The sequence below is a fragment of the Cuculus canorus genome, chromosome 1 (assembly GCF_017976375.1).
Source record: "Cuculus canorus isolate bCucCan1 chromosome 1, bCucCan1.pri, whole genome shotgun sequence".
Classification (NCBI taxonomy): Eukaryota; Metazoa; Chordata; class Aves; order Cuculiformes; family Cuculidae; genus Cuculus; species Cuculus canorus.
The window spans coordinates 155,726,298-155,751,131 of NC_071401.1; the positions used below are offsets into that span (position 1 = coordinate 155,726,298).

At 45.2% G+C, this 24,834-nt stretch overlaps 1 protein-coding gene across 1 annotated transcript; it reads right to left on the reverse strand.

Moving 5' to 3' along the window:
• Nucleotides 1-4,013: 4,013 nt before the first annotated feature.
• DESI1 (desumoylating isopeptidase 1) lies at nt 4,014-24,265 on the reverse strand. Its single transcript, XM_009556618.2, has 6 exons — nt 23,945-24,265; nt 11,270-11,291; nt 10,244-10,313; nt 9,489-9,598; nt 8,303-8,425; nt 4,014-7,161 (listed from the first exon to the last, which is right to left on the reverse strand). The coding sequence occupies exons 1-6, from the start codon at nt 24,033-24,035 to the stop codon at nt 7,068-7,070; spliced, it is 510 nt and encodes a 169-aa protein (XP_009554913.2). The 5' UTR covers nt 24,036-24,265; the 3' UTR covers nt 4,014-7,067.
• Nucleotides 24,266-24,834: the final 569 nt, after the last annotated feature.

A 24,834-nucleotide genomic window follows, 5' to 3' on the forward strand; every position in this document is an offset into this window, starting at 1 on the left:
CTGGTCTGGTGGGAGGTGTCCCTGCCCATGGCAGGAGGGTTGGAACTGGATGATCTCTAAGGGCTCGTCCAACCCAAACTATTCTATTATTCTATTACTCAATGATTCTACTTGGCAAACTCAGCTCCTTGGGGTGGGGGAATGTGTTTGTCTGTGTCCTAAGGAGTGGGACAGGAGCAGCATTCGCCTCATCAGACTCCATGCCTCACCTCGCATTTCCAATAGGATGCTGTTCATAGCCAGCAGCTGAACGTGAGCCAGCAGTGTGCACAGGTGGCCAAGAAGTCCAATAGCATGCTGGCTTGGATCAGGAATGCTGTGGCCAGCAGCAGGACTAGGGACGTGATCGTGCTCCTGTATTTAGCATTGGTGAGGCTGAACCTTGAATCCTGTCTTCAGGCCCCTCACTGCAAGAAAGACGATGGGGCACTTGAGCATGTCCAGAGGAGGGCGATGAAGTTAGTGAAGGGTCTGGAGCACAAGTCTTATGAGAGAAGGCTGAGAGAACCGCGGTTGTTTAGCCTGGAGAAGAGGAGGCTGAGGGGAGACCTTATCACTGTTTACAACTGCCTGAAAGTAGAGGGTAGCGAAGTAGGTGCTGGTGTCTTCTCCAAGTAACAAGAGACAGGATGAGAGGAAATGGGCTCAAATTTTGCCAGAGGTTAAGATTAGGTATCAGGAAAAATTTCTTCACTGAAAGGGCACAGGCATGGGCTGCCCAGAGAGGTGGTTGAGTTCCTGTCCCTGGAGTGTTTAAAAGACAGGTATATCAGGTGCTCAGGGTTTAGCAATGGACATGTATGGTTTGACTCAATGGTCTCAAAGGTCTTCTCCAACCAGTTGATTCTATGATTCACTGGAGAAGTGCAGTGCTCCAGTGCAGAAGTGCTCCACCCCTCTGCATGAAGCCAAATCTATTTATTACACTAACTTTTGCATTGACCTGCTTAGCAGTTACCCCACAAGTCATTTAGGGTTTAATCAGGCCATCTGGTCAGATCATAATCACACAGCTCCATATTATCTTGCCCTGATATGTAACGGTGGACAGCCTGCCTGGCTGCTTTGTCTCACAGTAATTCCTGAATTATTTTCTGACGGCAAAAACAACCTACGTGGAACATGCGACGATTTTTGCACAGCAGTTAGCTTGGCTTCTCTCCCTGGATGGTGCTCAGTGTGCTGAGATCGGCGGGAGCTTGAGGGAGGGATTTTATGGTCTGATTGGTTTTTCTCAGTATTATTTGCTTCCAGGACATTGTGCAACCCTTTTTCCCACTTTTCTGCCAGATTCCTCTCAAAATGAAGCATTCAAGCAGCTTCACAGATTCTGGTTCATTGCTTCATTGTTTTAATTTTCCTGTTCCCACTTAATGAGAGGGGAATGTACAGAAACAATGTTAATGATTTACCTTTGTGCCATTGCCTTGGATAGGGTTTACCAAAACATCCTGAGCTACTTGCTAGGGAAGGCATTCATTGCGTTCCCTAGTTAATGTCACCAGGAAAGTAATTTCCACACCATTTCCATGTGTTGCCTCCATAAGGCAGTCTTGGATGGGTATTACAAGCGGTATTTGCCCTAGCATTGATGTTCCTGAAAACTCACAGCCTCTGGGGCCTTCTGGATCAGAGACTGGTTATGAGCTCCCACCTCTGTAAAGCTGCACTCTTATCTCAGATGTGTGGAACCTCTCAGAACAGTTTCTCAGCACCCGGCCACTTAGAAAGCAATTGAGCGCTGAATATTTAGTTCAGCTCAGGGTTATGCTCACTTACAGGGCTTGTCTGGGTGTGTTTACATATATCCCTCATCAAGTAATGTGTGGAGTCGTACTCGAAATATAAATACTTCAAAGTGTGTCTGCCATGGCATGCTGAAGAGTGAATAGAGATGCTTTCATGGATTTGGGTTTCTTGATGATCAAAGGGCTGGAGCACCTCACATGTGAGGACAGGCTGAGAGAGTTGGGGTTGTTCAGCCTGGAGAAGACCTTATAGCAGCTTTCCAGTACCTAAAGGGGCTACAGGAAATCTGGAGAGGGGCTCTTTGTCAGGGAGTGCAGGGACAAGATGAGGGGTGGCAGTTTTAAGCTGAAAGGGAGATTTAGATGAGCTATTAGGAAGGAATATTTTCCTGTGAGGGTGGAGAGGCACTGCAACAGGTTGCCCAGAGAAGTCATGGAAAGCCCATCCCTGGAGGTGTTCAAGGCCAGGCTGGAGGAAGCTTTGAGCAACCTGATCTAGAAGACAAAATGCTGCTCTCTCCTGCAGCAGAGCTATGAGCTAATGCCCAGGCCTCTCAAAAGACAGTCATGGGAGCAGATACATGGTGAACTCCAGGTGGGTCAGAAATGCAAGCCTTGACACAGTATGAGGACAAGATTTCCCACATCTACGTGGAAGAGGTATGGTGTTAGGAAAAGCCTCCTCACTCTTGTAACAGCCCATTCACTGTACTGGCACTCGCTCTTGTCATAGCCCAGGATGGCCAATTGTCTCCTGGGTGCTCCTGCCTGCAGCTTCCTTGTCTGGGAGAGACTTTCCTCCTGGCCTCTTACATTGACGTGACTCTGGACATCCCAAAGGCAGAGGCTGCTCTCCCCAGGCTCAGTTGCACCCTTGTACTGCAAGGCAGCAGTGCCACCTCAGGGCCCTTTCCAGAATTGGAAATCCTGCTAAAATATGGGTCAGTTTTCACATTTCTGCACTCCTATGAACAGTGCCGTTGGGTTTATGCTGCCAAGAGAGCTTTCCAAACCTTGAACTACCTGCTGTGCTTTCTCCAGCTTAATCCTGTCATGCTACTTTAGACTTTTTTCAAATCTTCAGGGTGCTAAGCCACTTCTCCCAGCTGCTATTTGGTATCCACTGGTGAGGACTTGTGCCACCATGGTTTCCCCCAGCATATGAGTGTCTTTCAGTGAAATGCACAGCAGCGTACAGCTATACTTGTTCCTTCATCAGGGTTAGCTCCAAGGACAGGGTCGCTGCAGCGGTTTTGGTTATTTAATACTCTGCACTTAGACCATCCTTGATATGTTCCCTTCATTGCTGCTTGGACAGGCAGCAGCTGTTGTCATGAATAAAATCTGTTGCTAGCAGGGGCAAATGCTTCATTTGAAGTTTAGAAGGTAAGTGGCAGTGAGCACTGGCTCACACTCTGTCCAGGGCTGCCGTTAAAGGTCAAGGTTTTTCTCATACGTGTCCCCACGTATTTCATGTGCGGCTGGAACTGGTCCTTGTTAGCCAGCACCACATCTGAATAACACAGCCAAAATAACGACACTCATGAATCTGTTTTAAAGCCCCTTTCTGTTCCAAGCCCTTTCCTGTATTGCACTGATGCAGACTTGCACAAACAGCGATTGTGTGGTTTACCATTTGGATGCCACCACTAAACATTCAAAAGAATGAACCAAGCAGAATTCATTTCTTCTCCAGAGCTTGGCATTTCCCCTTAGCCCACTAGCAGGGGCATGATGGGCAGTGCTCCAATAATCCTCACCACTATCCTCTCTGCAGCTTTAGAGGAACACAGGCATGAAGTCTACTTCTTAATGCTGATTTTCCTTTTCAAAGCAGTAGCATCGAGACACTGAGGAAAAGCTTAGAACCTTTCCCTATGTTTAAGGTGTGTTGGGCCTCTCCTTCAACACCACACATCGGACGTTTCATTCCCACATACTTCAACAAGCAAGGCCCATACAAAACCCATGCTGACAGAACATCGACTGTCAAACTCTCATTCACCTCATACAAGCTGTGCCAAGCCTCAGAAGAGTCGTCTTGAGAAGATACCATGGTACTTATCAGAGGAAAATTTTCCCAAATATAAATAAGAGCATTGCCTGTGACCCATTCTACCAAAAGACAGTAGCCACCTCTACTTCCAGAGGTGACGCATAGTGCAAGTCACTGGGACAGTTTTTCATCTTGCACTTTCTATTTGGGACCAGAGTGAAGATGTCGACTTCTGGGCAGCTGTGTTGAAACATCCATTCAAACAGGAAAACGTGCTGTATTTTTTATTGTAATAGAAAAAAAAACAAAACAACAAAAAACCAAAACCAAACCCACAAACAAAACATCACTTTCTGTCTAAAGACATCATTAACTTTTTTTAAATGGCACGGGGGAACCCCAGCAATACAAGATAGGATAATAAGTATGGGGAAAAGGGTTCTGATCCCTTTCAGTTCAGATTCCCTACCCCTTTGTCAATCAGCTGGCTGAAGTCCATCACCTATATACACTTAGATACACCTCTCAGTCTAGTTTATAGCCCTATGAGTAGGTACAGCTGGGTGGAACGCTGGGGGCACAGTCCTGCAGTATACACATAACCGTCTTTGGAGAAATGGGTTTCTTAAGAGGTCTACAGGGGTCAGATTACCCAGTAAGACCAAGCAAACAGGACTCCTTCCTACAGTTCTTTTGCCACAAAACACAGGGTAGGTCCAGAGCCCAGGAGACCAAATACCTTCTTGGCTACTGCAAACAGTATATGGCTGAGGGGAATTTTACCCAGTGATCCTTAAGCAGCAGCATTATCTCTGCAAAGGGGATGCTCAGGAGGGGCAAAGGCAGATTGCAAAATGCATGGGGGGGATCCTCTTCATTTTCTTTCGCACATCCTGAAAGGACGTATAAAGTCCTGAAATAGGCAGTCGAGTAGAAACCAGGCTCGAGACCTCTTTAAAATGGTGAACATACATGGGTTATCCTCATCATGCAAGAGTGTGGGGCAGAAACTGTGGCACTAGCGCTTCCACTGCAGGCAGCTGTGCCTGAAGCGGAAGTTTGCTGAAAGCGGTGCTGCTCGTGGGTACCAAACTACCATACCTAGATTTGTATCAGCTTGAGTATATCTGTTCAGCTGGGGAAGCTCCAAGATCCCTAACGTGCTACAGCATTTTGTGGCACAGTCATGTGTGTATTAAAATGAGAAACTGGTTACTCTTCATGGAATAAGTATGGGAAAAGACTGGGGGGGATATACATACTAAACAGGAAAACTAAACTATGGCTTAGCAGAAAACAAACACTTACCAATCCTTCCTTTAGGAGCACCAAAGAGAATCCATAAATGTTTTATTATAGAATGCTTTCTGCAAACAGGACACTTCCGTGGGCAAAGACTGAAAGCTTTTGTATAAGCTGATCTGTACTAACTGCTACAGCTGTCTCCAAATCCAGTCTGTCAAATGAAATGCTTACGGAGAAGTTGATGGCACAAGCAGAGAATGACAAGGGAAAAAAAAATATCTGGGCTGCAAGGGCCAGTGCTGTGCACTGAGAGCAGGTACACACAAAACCGCAGAATGGACTGACAGTACCCTATTTACACTTGTGCAGTGACTCCACAAAGTGCAGGGCAGCAGATTATTTGACATTGAATAAATCGCAGATTTCCTCCACTTCATCCCCTCAAAAATATGAGCCATTATTGCCCACACTAAGTATCTGCATGAGAAACTTATTGAACGGTATGATTCTGGGAGAAAGAGCCCAGCAGACGAAAGACATATCCTTTAGGTATGCAGGAAATTTTAAGTGCAGGAAGTTTGAGATGTAGGACCGAACTTGCAGCAATACTTTTCACAACAAAGCACTGGACAAAGGGCTATACATTTGCATAGATGCTTTTTCAGCAGCATCTGGGACGTGCAGTCCCCATTTATGGAGCATTGGCAATGTTCTGGGGGTTGTCCAATGTCTTTTCCTGTGTTCCTTCCTAAATGCAACTGCTATAAAATGGTTCAGGAAGATAGTGTATATTCATGCATGAAAAGAAATCAATGTGCCTATTCTTTCATTCCCCTGATCTTTTTCCACTGCAAATAATTGCAAAGCTATAAGAATCTTAAACTAGAAAATGCAGTATTGATACAATCTAATGTCAATCTAAGGGCAGGACTGCTTCTGAGTGTATCCCAATAAAATCAATTGTTCCATTGAAAAGTTTGATTTTGCTCTTCATTATCTTCTTTATATTTGGGGAGATCTACTACCTACTTCTCTTACACCTAAGCAGAGCCCTCTCTGCGATGTGCTTGGCTGCTTTGGAAGGGACAGCAATCCCAAAGAAAGCTGGAACTCCTACTGTGCCTGCAACTAGATACTGAAGGCAGAATTGGTCCACCTTACATTATTGTGCAGTTGCCACGCTACCCCTGCTTTACTGCACTGTAACTCTGGCTTAGTAAGAAAAAAAACCCCTACCTCTTACGCAAAGGTAAACATTTTACAATGTTCTGTCCATCTGCTGATAAGCTTATATGTAAGAACAGGAAACATTTCACTTCATTTTTCTTTCGCCTGAAATTTGTTTCCACCACTTCTGCGCATCAGACCCTGCTCTTTCAGCAGGTTCTTTCTCAAAACTCTTGCATCTAGCCTTGTGAGGCTCTTGGTAGCCCTTCAGTTCCAGTCTCCCTTCCAGCTAATCCCATTGGAAGCTTCAGCTTTTGAGTGTGACACTGACACACGGTGCAAATCGATCGCCTTTCCCACACACCTAGGCCACTGCAAATATTGTAAATCAGATGAGTTCACCTTTTTCCCCAAGCAAATAACAATGTCAATGAAATCTGCAGAAGACTAATCCTGGGATACCTTCACTTCCTAGGCTACCAACAGTTCCTTTGCCTTTTTGCTACAGACTTCAAATAACCCCATAATATAGGCAGGAACAGGAGAAAGAGATGCAAGCCTGCAAGGGATGGCTAAGACATCACCTTATTTACTCCAAGTTGCATAATCGGCCCTTGAATGTTCATGGAATGAATTCCCACTTACCAACAGAGGAGTTACTTAGAAAGTGTCAGCCTACTCGGACAAGACAGCCTTTATAAATTAGTATAATACTATTAGAAATTATAGCAATCTTTTTGGTAGCATTGTCTTACATGCACCCTGATAAATCCTCTCCCCAAGAAATTTTAAAACTTGTCTTGTAACTTCTGTAGAGTTAATTCTGATGGGAAATTATAAAATAGAAATCTGGTAGATTCATGTTTAAAAGGAAGAGGCCTGGTGAGGCTGGGCACACTGGGTCATTCCTGTTAGCTCTGTCCATTATGTCTGCTGAAGGTGTTTCCTCCGGGTGGCTGAATCTGGATGGAGTCCAGGAGGGGCCTTAAAGCTTGTCCAAAAGGTCTGAGAAAGTAAAGAAATAAACATCTCAAATAGCTTTCTTGATGAACAGCTTCTCCAAATCACTACTGAAGTACACTCACTTCCTAAAGTGCAACCAGATCAACGTTGTAGAAGCAAATTTGAAGAATAGACTTCCACTACAAACTAAAGCAAACTAATTTAACCTATTAAAGAGAGTTTACTGTTCAATAACTAAGAATCTTAAACATAATTTTATACAGGCTGGTTCTGAGTCCTAACATGCTCAGACTGCTAATGTGGTAATACTGTGTCTGAAACTCACTTTTAGCAATTCACTCTACTTAAGTGAGCAAACTAAACCCCTGTTATGCAATGCAGTGCTTCATTAAGCACCACATCAATATTAAGGACTGCTAGAAGAATAGCCTCTAGCTCCCTTATAGACAATCGTTCAACACTCACAGAACAATTTCTGTTGCAACCAGTAGCACCTGTTTCGTCTTTCAATCTGACTCACTCTGTTATTGACTTTGTCTGATTTTGAGACATCTGAAATGATAACAGTCCAGGTTAGAAGGTGTGTCCGCCACATAAAGTGGTATACCATTGTTACAAGGAATAAGATCTAACTGATGGAGCTCAAATCATCCCAGTGCAATTGTCACTGAGTTGAAAAAAAAGTTGCACTGAATTACCAGGCAGGAATTCTTAATTTCCTTTTCCACAGTCTCCATTTCCATCGAGTCCTAGCTTTAAAACTGCAGTGTTAATTTAACAATTACTTCTCCCTTGTCTCTTCACAAGCAAAACTGATACATCCACAGCAATTACCGTGCTTAGAGTAAAAGGAGTGATCTTTAGCAGATACTGGTTTCTTAAGACAAAAATAACAACTTGAACCATTTTCTGAAACTTCCTATGCTTCTCTGGTCACATAAAAAAAGACCATCACAAAATAACTAGTTTAACTTAAAGGCAGAAGAACAACTTTCTGTCTTCTTAGTAATGCCAGTGCCCATCAGCACTTGTCGAACAGCATTGTAAGAGCTGAAGTAAAGTAAAAGTAAATAGCATCCTCTCCTTAATCGTATGCTGGTTTTCCAAGAGAGCTGGTACAGTCAAATCTTTAAGGTTTAGCAAGAAGTAATTCATTACAGAAAGGGGCAGGATGCATACTCACGTGGAAAGAACTTCAGCTGGAAGGTCAGTGATGTAGGAAGGGATTTTTCTTCCTGTCAGGAACTGTGCCACTTCATTACTGAAGGTATTACAGTTATGTTCAAAGAGATTATAGGACTCTCCTCTGTGCAACACAAAAGGAATTGAAACATAAAAAGACAGACTCAGCAATAAATCTAACAAGCAGAAAAACTTACACTCCTAATGAGGAATATCTCCATACATCAGCACTTTTTTCTCCACAAAAAATTCTAAGGCAAATAGGTAAACTAGACACCAACTCACCTTCAAATTCATTGAATCTGGGTGGAAAGTGACATCTCTCGACATTACTGACTTTATACAATGTATTTTTGGAGGATAAGTGAAGTCAGGTTTCTTCAATTAAAACCACAGAAGGAAAAATAGGGGCAATGGCTACAGACTGGAAAGGGACAGATTTAAACTAGACATTAGGAGGAATTTCTTCACTGTAAGAGCGGAGAGGCAGGCACTGGCACAGGTTGTCCAGGGAAGCTGTGGATGCCCCATTCCTGGAGGTGTTCAAAGCCAGGTTGGATGGGGCCTTGGGCAGCCTGGTCTAGTGGGAGATGTCCCTGCCCATGACAGGGGCATTGGAACTGGATGATCTTTAAGGTCCCTTCCAAGCCAAATTATTCAATGAATAATGAGAAATCACAAGAATTAGGGACACTGAAATATAGTCAAGCCACTAAATGCTACTGTTGCCTGTTCTTGCAAGAAGTAGATTAGATTTTTTAACCATCAGACCTTACTTTTACTCACGTGAAAGTTGGCAGCTTTACTACGATGCTTCCTCTATGAGTCATGGGGCAAAGCACTATTTACTGAAATATTTCATATAGTGCCTTCATCTTCCCTGGTGATTGTCTTAAAGGCATTTCGGGCATGATTCCATTCTACAAAAATAGTGTAAAAGACTTTCTGGCAGAATGCTTTCCCAGCCTAGCTCAAGGATGGCACACCAGAGGGTTGCCTAGCTGGTAGGTCCTTGTGTTTCAGTGCATCAGTTCCAGTCTCATATTTAAGAGAGTACCAAACAATACACTAAGCAGACAAAGCTTGCAAGCAGGATTGGTTTCATAATACCTGCCCCTCCATTCTCCACCCCTTCCCTGAAAGGCTTTTTGTGTTACACAGATTTTATAGTACAAGCTGATACTTACCGGAACATAGATTCCCCCAAGGAGGAAAGATATTCCAGAAAAATTTCTTCTGTAACTTCAGTGTTCCCCAGGTCTACAACCGAGTCCGGAGGTCCAAGAAGCGTCCCTCCCTGTTAAAATTATCAGCCAGAAGAGAATGTTATATGGACAGACTGAATTCTTTTGAAGGACTCTGCTGAACAGAGCTATTGTGGTTTGTCCAGGCACAAAAGGAGGAACTTTTGATATGTTTGTCAAACAAAAAGCCCTACTGTCCTCTCCCATTCTGCACTGAGGTAATGAGAAATAACATGCAACTCAAATTTCAGCTTGTATACTTGGCTTTTTGTGCTGAATGCTCTAAGCTATGGCAAAATTCTGCTTTAGAAGGAAATCCCATCAGCTTTGCCTTCCCAAGAAAAGAAAGGTCTGACAAAGCACACTGAATCTTTTTTTCATCTTAAAAAGGACACCTTGAGTTGCCGAGTCTGCATGTAAAGCCTATTGATACAGAACTACACAAGGGGTCACTCTGGCAATGCAGCTGCAGAAGGTGTCTTGGATAGGTAAGACTTGACCAGCAGAAGCAATCCTCAACCTATATTTAATTGAGCTTAAAGCCACTATTCATGCTCCCTTTTCCTCAGATGCCTCAGGGAATAACGGCAAGCAGCCACATCTGCTTGAATTCAGAAGCCTCTTGCTGCTCTTCTAACAGACAGTGACTCAAGCAATTCTGATGAGGTTACCTTATCAGAAAAGTAAGTTTAACTTACTGGTGCACAGCTGGAGATTCCTCCACTGCCATAGAAGAACTCATCTTTATGGACGATTATGGAGGTGTGCCTATCACAGAAAAGAAAAAACAGGTGAAACAAAGGAAATATTTAATCTAGCACATAAATCACTGGTAAGTTTCTGTGCTCAAGGACATCGAGAAGTGAATAACTGGAAGGAAAAGTCAATGTGCTTCTGTGAGCAGGAACAGGATCTGCTGGGACATGAATGGATATGGAAGCAATGATTATCAAACCTACTGTAACCCTGTAAGTGGTTGGGAAAGAACAGGCTTAGCGAGATGCCCAAGCAAGAAGGAACATAGGAGGAGAGGGAACTTCCACAGCAGCACATGACCTCCAGCAGCCTCTTTCAGCTAAAGGGCTGAGGTTGAAGTCACAGAGACAGAGTGAGCTCTGCTACCACACTGACAGCAGTGCCTGTCTGATAGATGCTGACTGAGAAGGTATCAAACTCTCAGTGGAGATGAAAATGGATGGACAACGGTTGGGAGGTTTTTTGCCCTTTTTTTTTTTTGAAAAAAAAAACACCAAACCACAACTCTTTATATGAATTATAGCAAATTGCAAGAGGGGAGGAGACATTTTCAGTAACTGAATGTAGCCACTGCTCTTATGTGCCAGAAACCCTGATTCTGTAATACCTTCTTCCCTCCTGCTCTTTTACCCTCATATTTAATCATGCCTGCAATTAGAAGACAAAGTGCTTAGGACAAGGACAACAGCTTACTCTTGGAAAAGTGCAGAAGTGCACTAAAACACAATTACTACTACCAACATTATTTTCAGGGGGGGTATCCACCAGATTTGAATGGAGAGGTTTAACCAGCACCTGACTGTGCATCATCTCCCCGCCAGTCTGTATTCGGGAACAAAAAAATGCCTTCACTTCTCTTCAACACCAAAATGTTTTTAAGATGCGAAGCATACATAATCTCATACTGAAAATGCTTCTTATGTCACACAGTTTAACACACATTATGCAATTTAAATCTAGTCACTTACCAGATGCCATCCAGCTGTTTCCCTGTATGCAGAGAAAAGAAGAGTTATTAGCAACGCATGTTCCAGATTTCAGCCTACTTTCTGTCAGTCGCTTAGGAACTATGCTTATTATTTCACCATGACAGTAACACCAAAGATTTCATCCCAGAGTTACTTCTAAAGAAACAGAATGTCTATCTTTCAACTGAACTACTATGCCCACACTACTGCTGTACTTTTCTCTTCTTACATGCAGAGGAGGCAATGCCATCCTACCCTGCCAATGCTTACCTTCCTTGGGCTTTTGTCTACAGATCAAGAAAAGAAACCTTTACCTAAAATTAGTCTTCAGTCAGGACTGGAAAAGTTGGATTTTAAACTGATTTCATAATTGCAGGCAGTTACCCAGCACAGAATATCCAGTTCTCTTTTTCAGTAACTGACAAGAGATCTGACTTGCACACATGATCTGTGGTAATAGTCTCTATAATCTATTCCGTGGTTTCCTCCTTTCCCTCCCTTCACCTGCCCTTAAAAATTAACAGTTTTAAGTGGGAGTTGGTGGGGGGCAGAAGTGCAGGGTTGAAATGTATGCAAGTTATAAAATTGCGTGTTTTGTAGAACACAGCAGCAAAGACTTGCTTCAAGCACCATTAAACTTATAATATCATTGTGTCTCAGAGAAAAAAACACCTTCTGAAACACTTTTCCAGTTCCCTAGAAGTGGGAAACCTAAACCTCTCTGTGTTCATGGCAGGATCTCAAGGTCAAATCTCTCTTCAAAGGATTGCTAGCAGATACTGCTCAAGTCTAAATTATTTTATCAGCTGTAACCTAAAGGCTTGGTCCCTGGTTATTACCCCTTTCTAAACTTCTAGGCAGCAACAGCACGATGACAGACATGCTATGACTTTATTTTGCCAAACAAGGTGAACAACACCCAGAAAAGTAGATTTAGAACAGGAAAACTGTGGGCATACCAACATCTATTATTCTCCTGAGCCCAAGCAGTAGACTGAGTGCTCCTCTGCCATAGCTTCTGCTTGGTTGCAGCAGGATCTTGGTCCTTGCAGTCAGTCTCCAAGTAAAAGCGCTCTCCCCCAGCAGACCACTTTCCACACCACTAGACTTTATCTCCAAGCAGCACCTCTTCCAAGATGTTTTGTTGTTATTATCTAACGTCTAGATACCAGAATGGGATATGATGAACTGCTAAAATCATCTGCAGGTTTCCTAGAGCTAGACAAAAACCACTTTAGACATGATAAAAAAGGCCACCTGAACATGAGAGGCACTGTGCTCTGTTCACAAAACACTGATGGGTTAACTTTTGGCCATCAGGCTTTGCTCTGGTTTAGATACTATCTGTTCGCATCACATCAGCCACAGACCTCCCAAAGCTGGCCCCAAAGCTAGCCACAGACCTTCCTGAAGTCTGGGACATTATGTCTAGATATTATCCTCCTCCTTTAAATGCAGCCTCTGAGCTGTACTTTTTTTTTTTAATGTTTTATTCAAATGCTTGTGATATTCAGGGTTTTCTTAGCTATCTTGAGGGCCACTGCCTTCACTGACTTTAACTCAGGATTTGGCTGCATCTCTCATCACACTGTCAAGCTTTGCTTCTCCCTAGCAACTATTCCAATAGCTACCCTGCTTGTATTCCCACAGCATATGATGCTGAAAGTGCACTGTGACTGCTTTTCAAAAGCTGGAATCAGATGCTCAGAATAACAACAAATTATTCCACTCATTAAAAAAAAACCCTTGGTGAAAACGAAGCTCAGCTCAGTTGCATTGCCCTGTTCTCCGGTGATCCCCGAAGAGGAGGCACAGCATTACAAACTGGGTCCCAGTTACTGTTAACAGGGGTCTAACGCTAAATGCTAGTTTGATAGAGCAATATTTCATCCCTCAGCCTCCAGGATGCTGGCTTCGTTGCTGAAATTGTAGGGGTCACGCTTCTTCTGAGATACCTGGTGCGGTACCAGTGATGGGGTACGTGGTCCCAGTTTCACCTGTCCTGTGGAAAGACGTTCCCCAATTGTCCTTACTTAGATCAGTGCAATGGCATCAATGGCCTACAGGGAGGCAGAGACATTGCCTTTCCTTTTCTATATGCAAAGGGTCTTATTCCCTCTGGGGTATTCATCCCCTCCTAGTCCTCTGTCAGGGCTGCTCTGGCCAGTAAGTGCCAGGAGTGATGCTACTTTGAAGCAGCAGTAGCTCTTCACGAGTTCTTGGGCAAAACCAGCTTTCTGTTGTCATCATCAGGAGTGGGTAAAACCGAGGAACAAAACTGATGAGGATAATCCTTCAAGAGTTCTGAGAAAATGATGCTTATGTGTTCAAATAAGGAACGAACAATCACCACCATATTTTCTTCTCTCAAGTCCGAGGCAAAACAGGCACCGAGATAGATACCTGCTTCAGATGAGGGTCGTGCAAGAGCGGAGGCAGGGAAAAGGCTGTTGTGACAATACAGACATCAGTCAAAGCGAGCACACAGCTTTGAAGTAGGTGGACTGATCTGTCGCTACCGTGGATCCCAGCCAGGCAGCAAGCATATTCACCATCAACCCATCACACAGAAACGTAGGCATGGAGTAGGATGAAGGCCAAAAGATAGTAGCGATGATGAGAGCAGCAGAGCAGTGTGTTACAAAATCTCAGGAGCTCCCTGTAGCATTTCCTATGCTGTCACGCTCCTCCATCCTCTGGCCCTTGGTTCCACAGTATCCCCATGAGAGCTTTTGCCTTGCACTCTACAGCTGCCAGAAAGCAGTGACAGGGCAAGCTCATCAGCAACATGAGGCAGTTGGCCTGTGACAGCCCGTACTGCTTGGCTTTGCATAGTTAGTGTTCTGCATACCTGTTAATAAATTATTACACATCTGTTCTCAATAAATTACTTTGTTCCACTAGAAACCTGAACTTTATCCTTTAGGGCAGAAAAGCAAACTGTTTCGAAGGCAGCACAAGCTAGAATTGTATCTGCCCTTTTGGCTGATAAATGGAAAAAAAACATCTTAATATTTACTTTTACACACGTGTACATACATTTTTCCAGCAAACAATGATGAAAGGCTTTCCACAAAGTGGCTACTTTGCTCCTAGATTCTGTGTGCAGATAAATAGAGTTCTAGCAGATGCTGACAATGTCACAGGTGCTGCTGGGAACCTGCCAACACCTACTTGAAAAGTTCATTACAGCAAAGGCTACCACGCATTGGGCTGCTCTATCAAGATTGCAGCCAACAGATTAAGGGAGGTGACTTCTTCCCCTTGTTCGACATTTGTAAGTCCACATCTGGAGTGTCGTGTCTGCTTTTGGACCCCCCCAATACAGAAGGAACTGATATACTGTGTTGGAGTATTTGCTGTACTGAATTATAGAATCATTAAGGTTGGAAGAGACCTCCAAGATCACTCAGTCCAACCATCAGCCCAACACCACTGTGCCTACTAAACCATGTTCCAAAGTGTCGTTTTGAACACTGCCAGGGAAGGAGACTCCACCAGTTCCCTGGGCAGCCTGTTCAAATGTTTCACCACTCTTTCAGTAAAGAAATTCAAATATCCAATCTAAACCTCCCCAGAGCAACTTGAGGCCATTGAAGAGCGTCTGAGAGAACTGGTCTGTTCAGTCTCAAGAAGATAAGGCCAAGAGTCCCTGTTGCTGTCTACAACTACATAACAGGTATGGAGGAAAGGAAGCCTTGCTCTGCTCAGAGGTGTACAGTAAAAAGCAACAGGAGTTAGCTGGAAAATGGGAATTTCCCAACTCAGCAAGAGGAGGAAAATTTTGAAGGTGGTCAGACATTGGGGCAGGGGTCCAGAAAGCACGTGGTATTTCCATCCTTGGAGATACTCAGAACTCAGCTGCCCAGGACCCTGAAGAATTTCCTCTTGATGGATCTACCTTCAGCAGGACCTCCAGAGGTCCCTTTCCATCAAGACTATTCTCTGATCGTATGAACAAAACTCAAACAGAATTCAGGAAAGGGACTTTGCATTAAACTGCATTCCAGCCCTGAGAGCTCCTCTCTGGCTGCTACACATGAAGTCTGTCGCCAACAAAAGGCAGCAACTGTCAGGGCAATAACAGAACAGCTCTTGGCAAGTGAGGCTGCCCATCTTCACAAGGCTGCTCGGAAAGGTCAGTTTGTGCCAAGCACTGGTTTGATGATCTTAATGGAGCTACTGACCTGCCATTTTTGCTTGGCTCCAGTAGGACGCTAACCAGGGCGGCACTGTGGAAAACACGTGCCAGATCTGCAACACTGATGACAATAAGGCATCTACAGTAGCACTCTAGCCTCCTGCCAACAAATACAATTCCCTTCTGCCACAGGTGGATGGTGCAGAGGCAGCACACACTTCTCCAATGACAACATCATTGGGGAATCCCATGTCTAAGAAATCTGCCATTATTGGCCACATATGCATCACCCATAGACACCCAAGACCAAGAACTTCTGCTATGCTGCTGCAGTTTCTCATGCTGTCGTCATGGTTGTCGTCATCTCAACTCCAAACTGACTGGTAGACGAATAAGTCAATGGTCACCAGCTTCCGAGGAACTTGGGCAGCTCCCTTTCCTGCTGCTCAGGAAGAATATCAATGTTGTTTGTCTGGTGTATCATGTAAGAAGTTCTGCACAGACTTTCATGGATACCATCATGTTCCTTCTGAAGTTCTGCCTCTGTTGGCAATCCTCCCACATGGCTCTTGCCCTTCTCTCTAACCCAGACACTGCACAGAACAGGTGACAGCTCACAATCACTGGTACTCCTGACAAGCTCAAGTAAAGCAATCAGGGCAGCCTGAACTAAGGAATTACGTCTTGCCTTCTGCTGAACATTGTCATATATATACAACATATATTCCTTGCAGCTTGATACATGTACCAGTCCCAATGGTACAGCCCAGCAAGGATCAGCTCTACTTTGTTTCCAGAGCCAGTGGCCCAAGTGAGAGCATGAGTACAGTACTCATAGAATAATAAAACGGTTTGGGTTGGAAGGGACTTTAAAAATCATCCCGTTCCAATACCCCTGCCACGGACAGGGACACCTCCCACTGGATCAGGTTGCTCGAAACTTCCTCCAACCCAGCTTGAACACCTTCAGGGATGGGGCTTCCACAACTTCTCTAGGCAATCTGGTCCAGTGCCTCACCACCCTCACACTGAGAAAGTTCTTCCTAATAGCTCATCTAAATCTCCCCTCTTTCTGCTTAAAACCATTACCCCTCATCCTACCCCTGCACTCCCTGATAAAGAGTCCCTCCCCAGCTTTCCTGTAGGCCCCTTTAAGTACTGGAAGACCACTATAAGGTCACTCTGGAGCCTTCTCTTCTCCAGGCTGAACAACACCAACTCTCTCAATACTGCTGCAGCAGTGCTAAGGCACAAGTAGTATCCAGGCTTTGCAGCAACACTTTCCAATAAAGCTGCTTCTTGGCAGCACTGTCCAGCTTAAAAAAAAAAGAGGTCAAGCTTGCCAGGGAGCCTCCCCAAAATAATCCTACAGAGCAACAGAGTTTACGTCCTGTACTGAATTCAGCAGCCTACAGGACAGGATTGCAAATGACATCTGGCATACCAGCAGACATTATCCCATTTCATGCTCTTCCACTCATTGCCACAACACCCAAAACTCCCATGGCATGCTGCAGCGTGAGCAGAACTATAAACTGGTACCACCACCAAACCCAACACGTCTACTTATAACCTGAGGCTGTCTAGATGATAGAATCATAGAATAGTTTGGGTTGGAAGGGATCTTAAAGATCATCCAGTTCCAACCTCCCTGCCATGGGCAGGGACACCTCCCAGCAGACCAGGCTGCCTAAGGCCCCATCCAACCTGGCCTTGAACACCTCTAGGGATGGGGCATCCACAGCTTCCCTGGGCAACCTGTGCCAGTGCCTCACCACTCTCATCGTGAAGAAATTCTTCCTTATGTCTAGTCTAAATCTGCCCCTCTCCATTTTATACCATTGCCCCTCGTCCTATCGCTACAAGCCTTTGTGAACAGTTCCTCCCCAGCTTTCTCGAAGGCCCCTTTCAGGTACTGGAAGGTTGTTATAGCCTTCTCTTCTCCACGCAACAAGTCCAACTCTCTCATCTAGATAGAGATGTCTGATTCCCCAGTAATTTCTGTTTGATCTGCAAAAGCCTTTAAATTGCAGGGCTTTACCCTCAACTCAATACCTACAGCAAAGCTAATCCAAATGATGCACACACATATAATACAGAACAGGAATGTCCCAATGACATGATACTCTTTCGGGTATCTACTCTTTAGTCAGGTAAAACAGGGAAAGAGCAGATTCTGTTAAATACTTCAAAGGACAGAGGGCTGTTGAGCAGGAAAGGTCATTGCAAATTTAGATGTATACAATCGTACAACAATTAGTGGACATGGTCAAATTGCAGGGTATCAGGTGTCCCACAGTGATTGCCTGTGTGCAAGCTCAGCCTGGAGCAAACGTGAAGCGATTCAGCTTCATTTGATCTGCATCCATTAGGAGTTAATGCAAGTCAAGCTACCTAGCATTTGTCAGAGACTTGGAACGCAGACATGAAAGTTACTGCACCACATCTGCAAGCAGTTAGGGTGACAGCTTGTCAGTCTTGGAAGTGTGATCACACACCTGATCTTCTAAGTCTTTTTTTCTCTTTACTTGCTGAGCTGCCTCTATGGCTCTTCCCTGAAAATACTTACTAGAACTCAGCAGGGGATGCCAATTCAGCATAGATCTGTGTGCTTAAGCATCTCAAAGATTCCAGGTGTTTGAATGAGGCAGAGTATCATCTGGCAGGTAAACAAAGGGTTTTTTTTTTTTTTTTTATTTGCTGTTACTTTTCTTTATAACATTCATAGCTCAAATACTTTCATAAGCCAGAAACCTATGAGAAAAATACAACATACAAATGCATTAAACAATTCTTGGACCCTCAGCTTACTCACTGGAATGTCGAGAATGAAGTACTGAGATTTGTTTGTTGCACAACTGGTTCAGGAGACTGCCACTGTTCAGATGCGAAGGTATTTTGAAAGAAGCAAGCCAGCCTGTATAATTTTAGAATATAATCAAACAGGATTACTTTCATGCTTGGATTTATCTGGAAGGCCAAGCAGAGGGGAGATTAGACGCTCACCAATCTATTTTGCTGGCACAGTCAATTTGTTGATCTTGAGGGCCACAAGATGTTGCTTATTCTTGTGCATTTTAAATATAAAATGAAAGTGGTGTTTATATATTAATCCAAATTCTTAGGTTGAAGGGCAGAAGAGTTCTGAGAGATGAAAGAATTACATAATGAGATGGGCACTTAGTGTATGCCAAACAGAGCTTAAGGCCATCCATCCCTCAGCCCAAGAACAACTCCTGTTCGTGAGCTGCAAGCTAAAGAAATAATAGGAAGTTTGGTATTTTTAACACCATCTCCATGCTCTACAGTAGATATGCAAGCCTCAGTAGACCCTAAAAGGTCCCCACAAAGTAGTGAACTGGAAGCAATATAATTTGGTCAACCAGCATGGGTATTTCTAATAGTGCATTGCTTTGCGTATTGTTGCAAATTCCTTAGGCCAATCTATTAATACTCCTGCCCTTTTTGAATTGAAAATTATCCTAATTAGTCAAGCGCCTTCTCCTATGTGCTACCCAGGGTGCTCAACTGAAGCTAAAGAAAAAACAGAGAGGGAGGAGCCTGCTTCAGCTCTGTTCTCCTTGAGGTGCCTAGAGAGACCAAGAAGTAGGCTAGACTGGGGGAGGGCAATGCATTTGATTTTCATGAAATCCCTGGCAAATGCTCAGGAGCAAAGTTGAGGGATTCTCATGCTGCAGCAACTCAAAACTCTTCAGAGCAGGTGGAGGAGAAGCAAGGTAATGCAGCTGGGTCTGGAACAAGAAGAACAAAGCAGAAGGTACCTCCTTTTGGCAGTTCCCTTTTGCTCCAATTCTTTCTGGGCTGTTAAGTCCCTAGAGCTGAACACACCACTTAAAAATTTCAATCAACACATAGAATAGAATCAGAATCGTTTGGGTCAGAAGGGACCTTAAAGACAATCCAGTTCCAACTACCCTGCCACAGGCAGGGACACCTCCCACTGGTTGCTCAAAGTCCCATTCAACCTGGCCTTGAACACTTCCAGGGATGGGGCTTCCATGACTTCTCTGGGCAACCTGTGCCAGTGCCTCACCACCCTCACAGGAAAAATATCTTCCCAATCTCTAATCTAAATCTCCCCTCTTTCATCTTAAAACTGTTTCCCCTTTTCCTAGCCCTGCACTCCCTGATAAAAAAGTCACTTCCCATCATTCTTGCAGGCTTCTTTAAGTACTAGAAGGCTGCTATAAGGTCTCTCTGGAGCCTTCTCTTCTTTAGACTGGTCAACTTCTCATTTATTTATACTACACTAAACCAAAGTTGCTGTGGTAAAGTAAGCTCCTGCAAGTCACATGAACAATAACCTCAGTTACAGGGCAGGAGAACAGAATTTTGAGAGCTGCAAGACATTTTTCTTTAAGCCTGTGATGCAATGCAGTATTAATCTTCCAAAACCACTTCTCTGTCATTGGACGTCTACTTCAAAATCAGCACTGCAAGCTGAATTATCCTCTGAGTTTACCTCTCCACAGAATAAGGTGGATTATGCTTTCTGTCTTGAAAACAGGAGTCTTGTTGCATTCAGGTTAACATTTATTATTAGATCATGTAATTGCGACAGATAAATGTAGTCTCACAGACTGAGAATGGAGGAGAGAGTGAAAACAGTATCTGTAGAGAAAATGCTCACAGAGCAACAATAATTAAACATGCTGTTTCTGGTACCAAAGGCAATTGAACTACAGTATTTGGTTATGTGTACTTTAGAATAGAAATATTCACTAAAAAATTACAGGAAACTCACATAAAAGTAAGAAGAACAAAAGTAATCTGGGTAAGATGAGAGTAAACCTGCCAAGAGAGCACGACTAAGTCACTCTAAAGTCCACTATGAACAGTGCTGTATAACTCTGCCTTCCAAGCTTGTCATTCAGCCACAATAGAGAGAACTGATACTGAAAAAGTTAGGATAACTCTTAGTAGTGAGAGCTGATCCTTGAATGCTGTGCTGACATAATCCATAATACCTCTGGATCCTATTAGCACTACTGAAGACACCATGTGATAATGCTGTCACAGTGGTCAACTCATAACGGTTTCATGCTCTCCTGGCAGGGGAATCCGAGCTTCTGTTTTCAAGCATGGTAGGAATTGACTTTAGCACAATCTGTTATCACATTTGTTTCTGCTCTCTCAAACACATGTATTTCAACATAGGTGAGGTTACTGAATTATTACTCAATGCAAAAGCATTGTTTTAATCAAACTTGGCATCTATGAAAAGATTATCATAAGTAGAGATGACAAATGGAAATGACAAATGCTTAGCACTAAATCATCTAAGAAATCATTTCCTCATCAGTTTCCATGACTTTGCCTGATGATCTATAGTATATAAACCTCACCAAAATAGAAAAATAGCTATTGACCATCTGAAAGTTGACATACAGAGGTAGAATGATAGAATCACTTGGCTGGAAAGGACCTTTAAGATCATCAAGTCCAAACGTACGTGTCCACTACTAAACCGCATCCCTGAGCGCTGTCTATTGTCTTTTAAACACCTCCAGGGACAGTGACTCAACCACCTCCCTGGGCAGCCTGTGCCAGTGCCCAAGAACCCTTACAGTGAAGAATTTTTTCTCTAATATACAATCTAAACCTGCCTGGCGCAACTTGAGGCCATTTCCTCTCATCCTGTCACTTGTTAATTGGGAGAAGAGATCAGCGCCCACCTCCCTACAATCTCCTTTCAGGGAACTGTAGAGGGCAGTAAGGTCTCCCCTCAGCCTCCCTTTCTGTGGGTTAAGGGGGGGACCTCATAGCAGTTTACTGTTTCCTCACAAGGGAAAGAAGAGGAACAGCCTCGGATCTCTGGCGACCAATGATAGGACCTGAAGGAATGGCAGGAACGTGTGCTGGGGAGGTTTAGGTTGGATATTAGGAAAAGGTTCTTCACCCAGAGGGTGGTAGAACGCTGGAACAGCTTCCCAGGGAAACAGCGATGGCACCAAGCCTGACAATATTCAAGAAGCATTTGGATAATGCACTTGAACACATGGTGTGAATTTTGAGGTTGGATTCAATGATCATTGTGGGTCCCTTCCAACTCAGGTCACTCTGCAACTCTGTAAACAACCCCAGAACAGAAGTAGCAACAGTTTTTGTTGTTCTTCAAGAAAAAAAAAAATGCTGTGTGCATGAGGCAAGGGAAGCATTCTCTCCATTGCTTTACTCTTGGAAGGTTTCTAAAACACTCTGGAGGTATGACAGAGCTGAGTGTAAATGCACAGAGGATACACAACTTGAAGGAAAAAAAGGAACAAACAATTATTTGTTTTACAGAGAATCCAGCCACTGGATCCACATGAACCCAACTATTCTGCAGTTTGCATTGTCACTGCGGCCACGCAGGCCTAGTTGGCCCTGTTCCATGAACACGTCTGAGCTCAGCTGGTTACCGGGCAGTGCTAGCAAGCAATGCTTCCTGCACTGCTGAGACACGCATTCAGGTTTAGGAATTTAGCAACAAACTGTATGGCAAGCACAAAGCTTAAGTTTTTGTTTGGATAGCATAAAAAGCACCAAAATGAAGTAATGCACTAAGAGTTTTGATCTAAAAGAAGAGCTAAAAGATCCCAAGATTGACTTTGTGGGTAAGAAGAGTGCTAACAAGCCTTTGCTTGATCTATTTGAAGATTGGCGTGGAGAACATAGTGAGAACCTATTTCTGCTTAAGTGCTTGCTTGGACCAACACTTTGAAATAAGACTAGTTAAAATCCGCTCACCTCAAACAGGTGAATCATGCACACACGTAATCTGTCACTTAAGATTTGTAATTGTTAGCACACAATAAAACATGGCTGTTAACGAACTAACAGGTGAAAAATCTTACCCCCAGAGGGCTACAACAGAATTGACTCTGACCACAAAAAGTTTTGAGGTTATCCAGTGCAGGAAACACCCATCTCCCAAAGTTGTTGTTGCTGTCTGGCTAACGGAGCACATCATATATGATCTCTGTAACATTTCTTCTCAACTTAGCAAGACTATTGTTGATGTGTATGAAACCTCACCCTAAGAACTTTTGGACTTTCAGTTTAAGCTTGCAGGCGAGCACAGAATCTCCTCGTAGAATAGCTGAGGGAAGGGAATGCCGACAAACTGTAAGACAAGATTACACGAAGCCATCTGTTCAGACACTGAGCCTGTTTGGAAGTCTCATCTCACACAGACTGCTGGTCTGACACAGGCCACAGTCTACATGTAACAGCTATAAACTACTCTCTTGTTGCATTCCTAATTCATGCTCCCAAAACTTGTAGAATCATAGAATCGTTAAGGTTAAAAAAGACCTCTAAGTCCAACCATCAGCCCAACACCACTGTGCCTACTAAACCATGTCCAAATTGCCACATCTACATGCCTTTTTTAACGCCTCCCGAGAAAAAGACTCCACCACTTCCCTGGGCAGCCTGTGCCAGTGCTTCACTCTGTCAGTAAAGAAAGTTGTCCTAATAGGTGAGCTAAACCTTCCCTGGTGCAACTTGAGGCTAGTTCCTCTCATCCTATGACCTGTTTCTTGGGAGAAGAGACCAACACCCACCCCACTACAACCTCCTTTCAGGCAGTTGTAGAGAGCAACAAGGTGTCCCACTCAGCCTCCCTTCCTCCAGACCAAACCACCCCAGTTCCCTCCTCATAAGACTTGTTCTCCAGCCCCTTTACTGGATTCATTGCCCTTCTCTGGACATGCTCCAGGAGCTCAGACAAAACCTAGGTTTCCTTTGCATCCTCAGTCCAAGGCTCAGCTGAAAACACACACATGCCTGATAAAACACTCAATGAATTTTCAGCAGCTCTCTGGAAGGAGGAGGTAGGCAAGGGCACACCACACGCCATGCGGGGCACATCACACACTGTGCAGATCCCAGCCTCACCACAATATGGAGCCAGTTGAACTCAACAACCTTGGGAAGAGCAGAAGGCTTTCCTCCAGTTCATCCTAGGTGTTGGAGTAGATGAGATGTGGAGAACAGAGCTTTCCCTTGCTTTAGAAGCTAAGCAGAATCATAGAATGGTTTGGGTTGGAAGGGACCATTTCAGGTCATCTGCTCCAAACCCTTGTAGGAGCAGGGACATCTTGAACTCTACCAGGCTGCTCAGAGCCCCATCCAACCTGACCTTGAATGTTCCCAGGGATGGAGCATCCACCACCTCTCTGGGCAACCTGCATTTTTAATTACCCTCGAGTAACCAACCCCAAAATAGAAGGTTGGGAGGGGGAAGAGAGGCCAGACCCGGCTCTCCTAGAGCTGCCCCTGCTCACCCCGCGGATGTCACCGCAATGTCGCAGCCAAATCCCACTCTGTGCCCCCCAATCCGTGTCCCGGCCACCTGTCACCTGCTACCCGCGCCCTCGGGAAGCCTTCTTCTCGACGGGAGAGTGAAAGCCGCTCCCGAGGCTATGGAAGGGGTGGATTTCGGCGCCGCACCCCGGGGGAAGGTGAGCCCCAGGAGGCGGTGGGAGGGCCGGTACCGGTGCCGGTGGGGGTCTCCCCGCCGTGCTTACCAAGCATGAGCGGGCTAAGGCGCCGGGCCATGCCCTTGGACAGGTCGTACACGTAGAGCTTCACGGGGTGCAGCGCCAGCGGCTCCTCCATGGGGGCGCGGCCGCCGAGAGGCACCGGGAGCCGGTGACGGGCGCCCGCCCGGGGAAGCGGAGAGAAGGGAAAAAGGGTAACGCCGGTCCCGGGTGCAGCGGCGCCGGCCGTAAGGTGACAGAACGGAACGGAGCGGAAGGGGCGCCACGGCCTCTGCGCGTGCGCGGCAGCCGCCAACCGGGCGCACCGCCCCGGGACTACGCCGTGATGCGCTGCCGCGAGTCGGGCCGGGAGGCGGGGCTGCGGGGGGGCTGCCATTGGCTGAGGGGCGAGAGAGGGGGCGGGGATTGGGAAGATAACGCTGCCATTGGCTGAAGCGGAGAGGGGGCGTGGCTTGGAGCGAGACCGCTGCCATTGGCTGAGGGGCGAGAAAGGGGGGCGGGACTTGAGAGGAGCACCTGCCATTGGCTGAAGGAGGAGACAGGGGGCGGGGTTTGGAGAGAAACCGCTGCCATTGGCTGAGGAATGAGAGAAGAAGCAGGGCTTGGGGAGGGGCCCTGCCGTTGGATGAGGAGTGAGGGAAGGGACGGGGCTTGAAGAGAGGCCCCGACATTGGCTGAGGCGCCAGAGTGGGTGGAGCTTGGACAAGGCCCGGTTCCATTGCCTGAGGAGCGAAACCGGGGGCGGGACTTGACGAGACCCCCTACCATTGGCTGAGGAGAAGTGCCACTAGATGAAAAGCCGGAGGGGGCGGAGCTTGGGCAAGCCCCTGCTATTGGCTGAGAGCCAGGCGTCGGGGGCGGGGCTAAGAGCGGCCGCAGCTAATAGACGCGCAGAGGAGGCGGGTCTAACGAGCTGA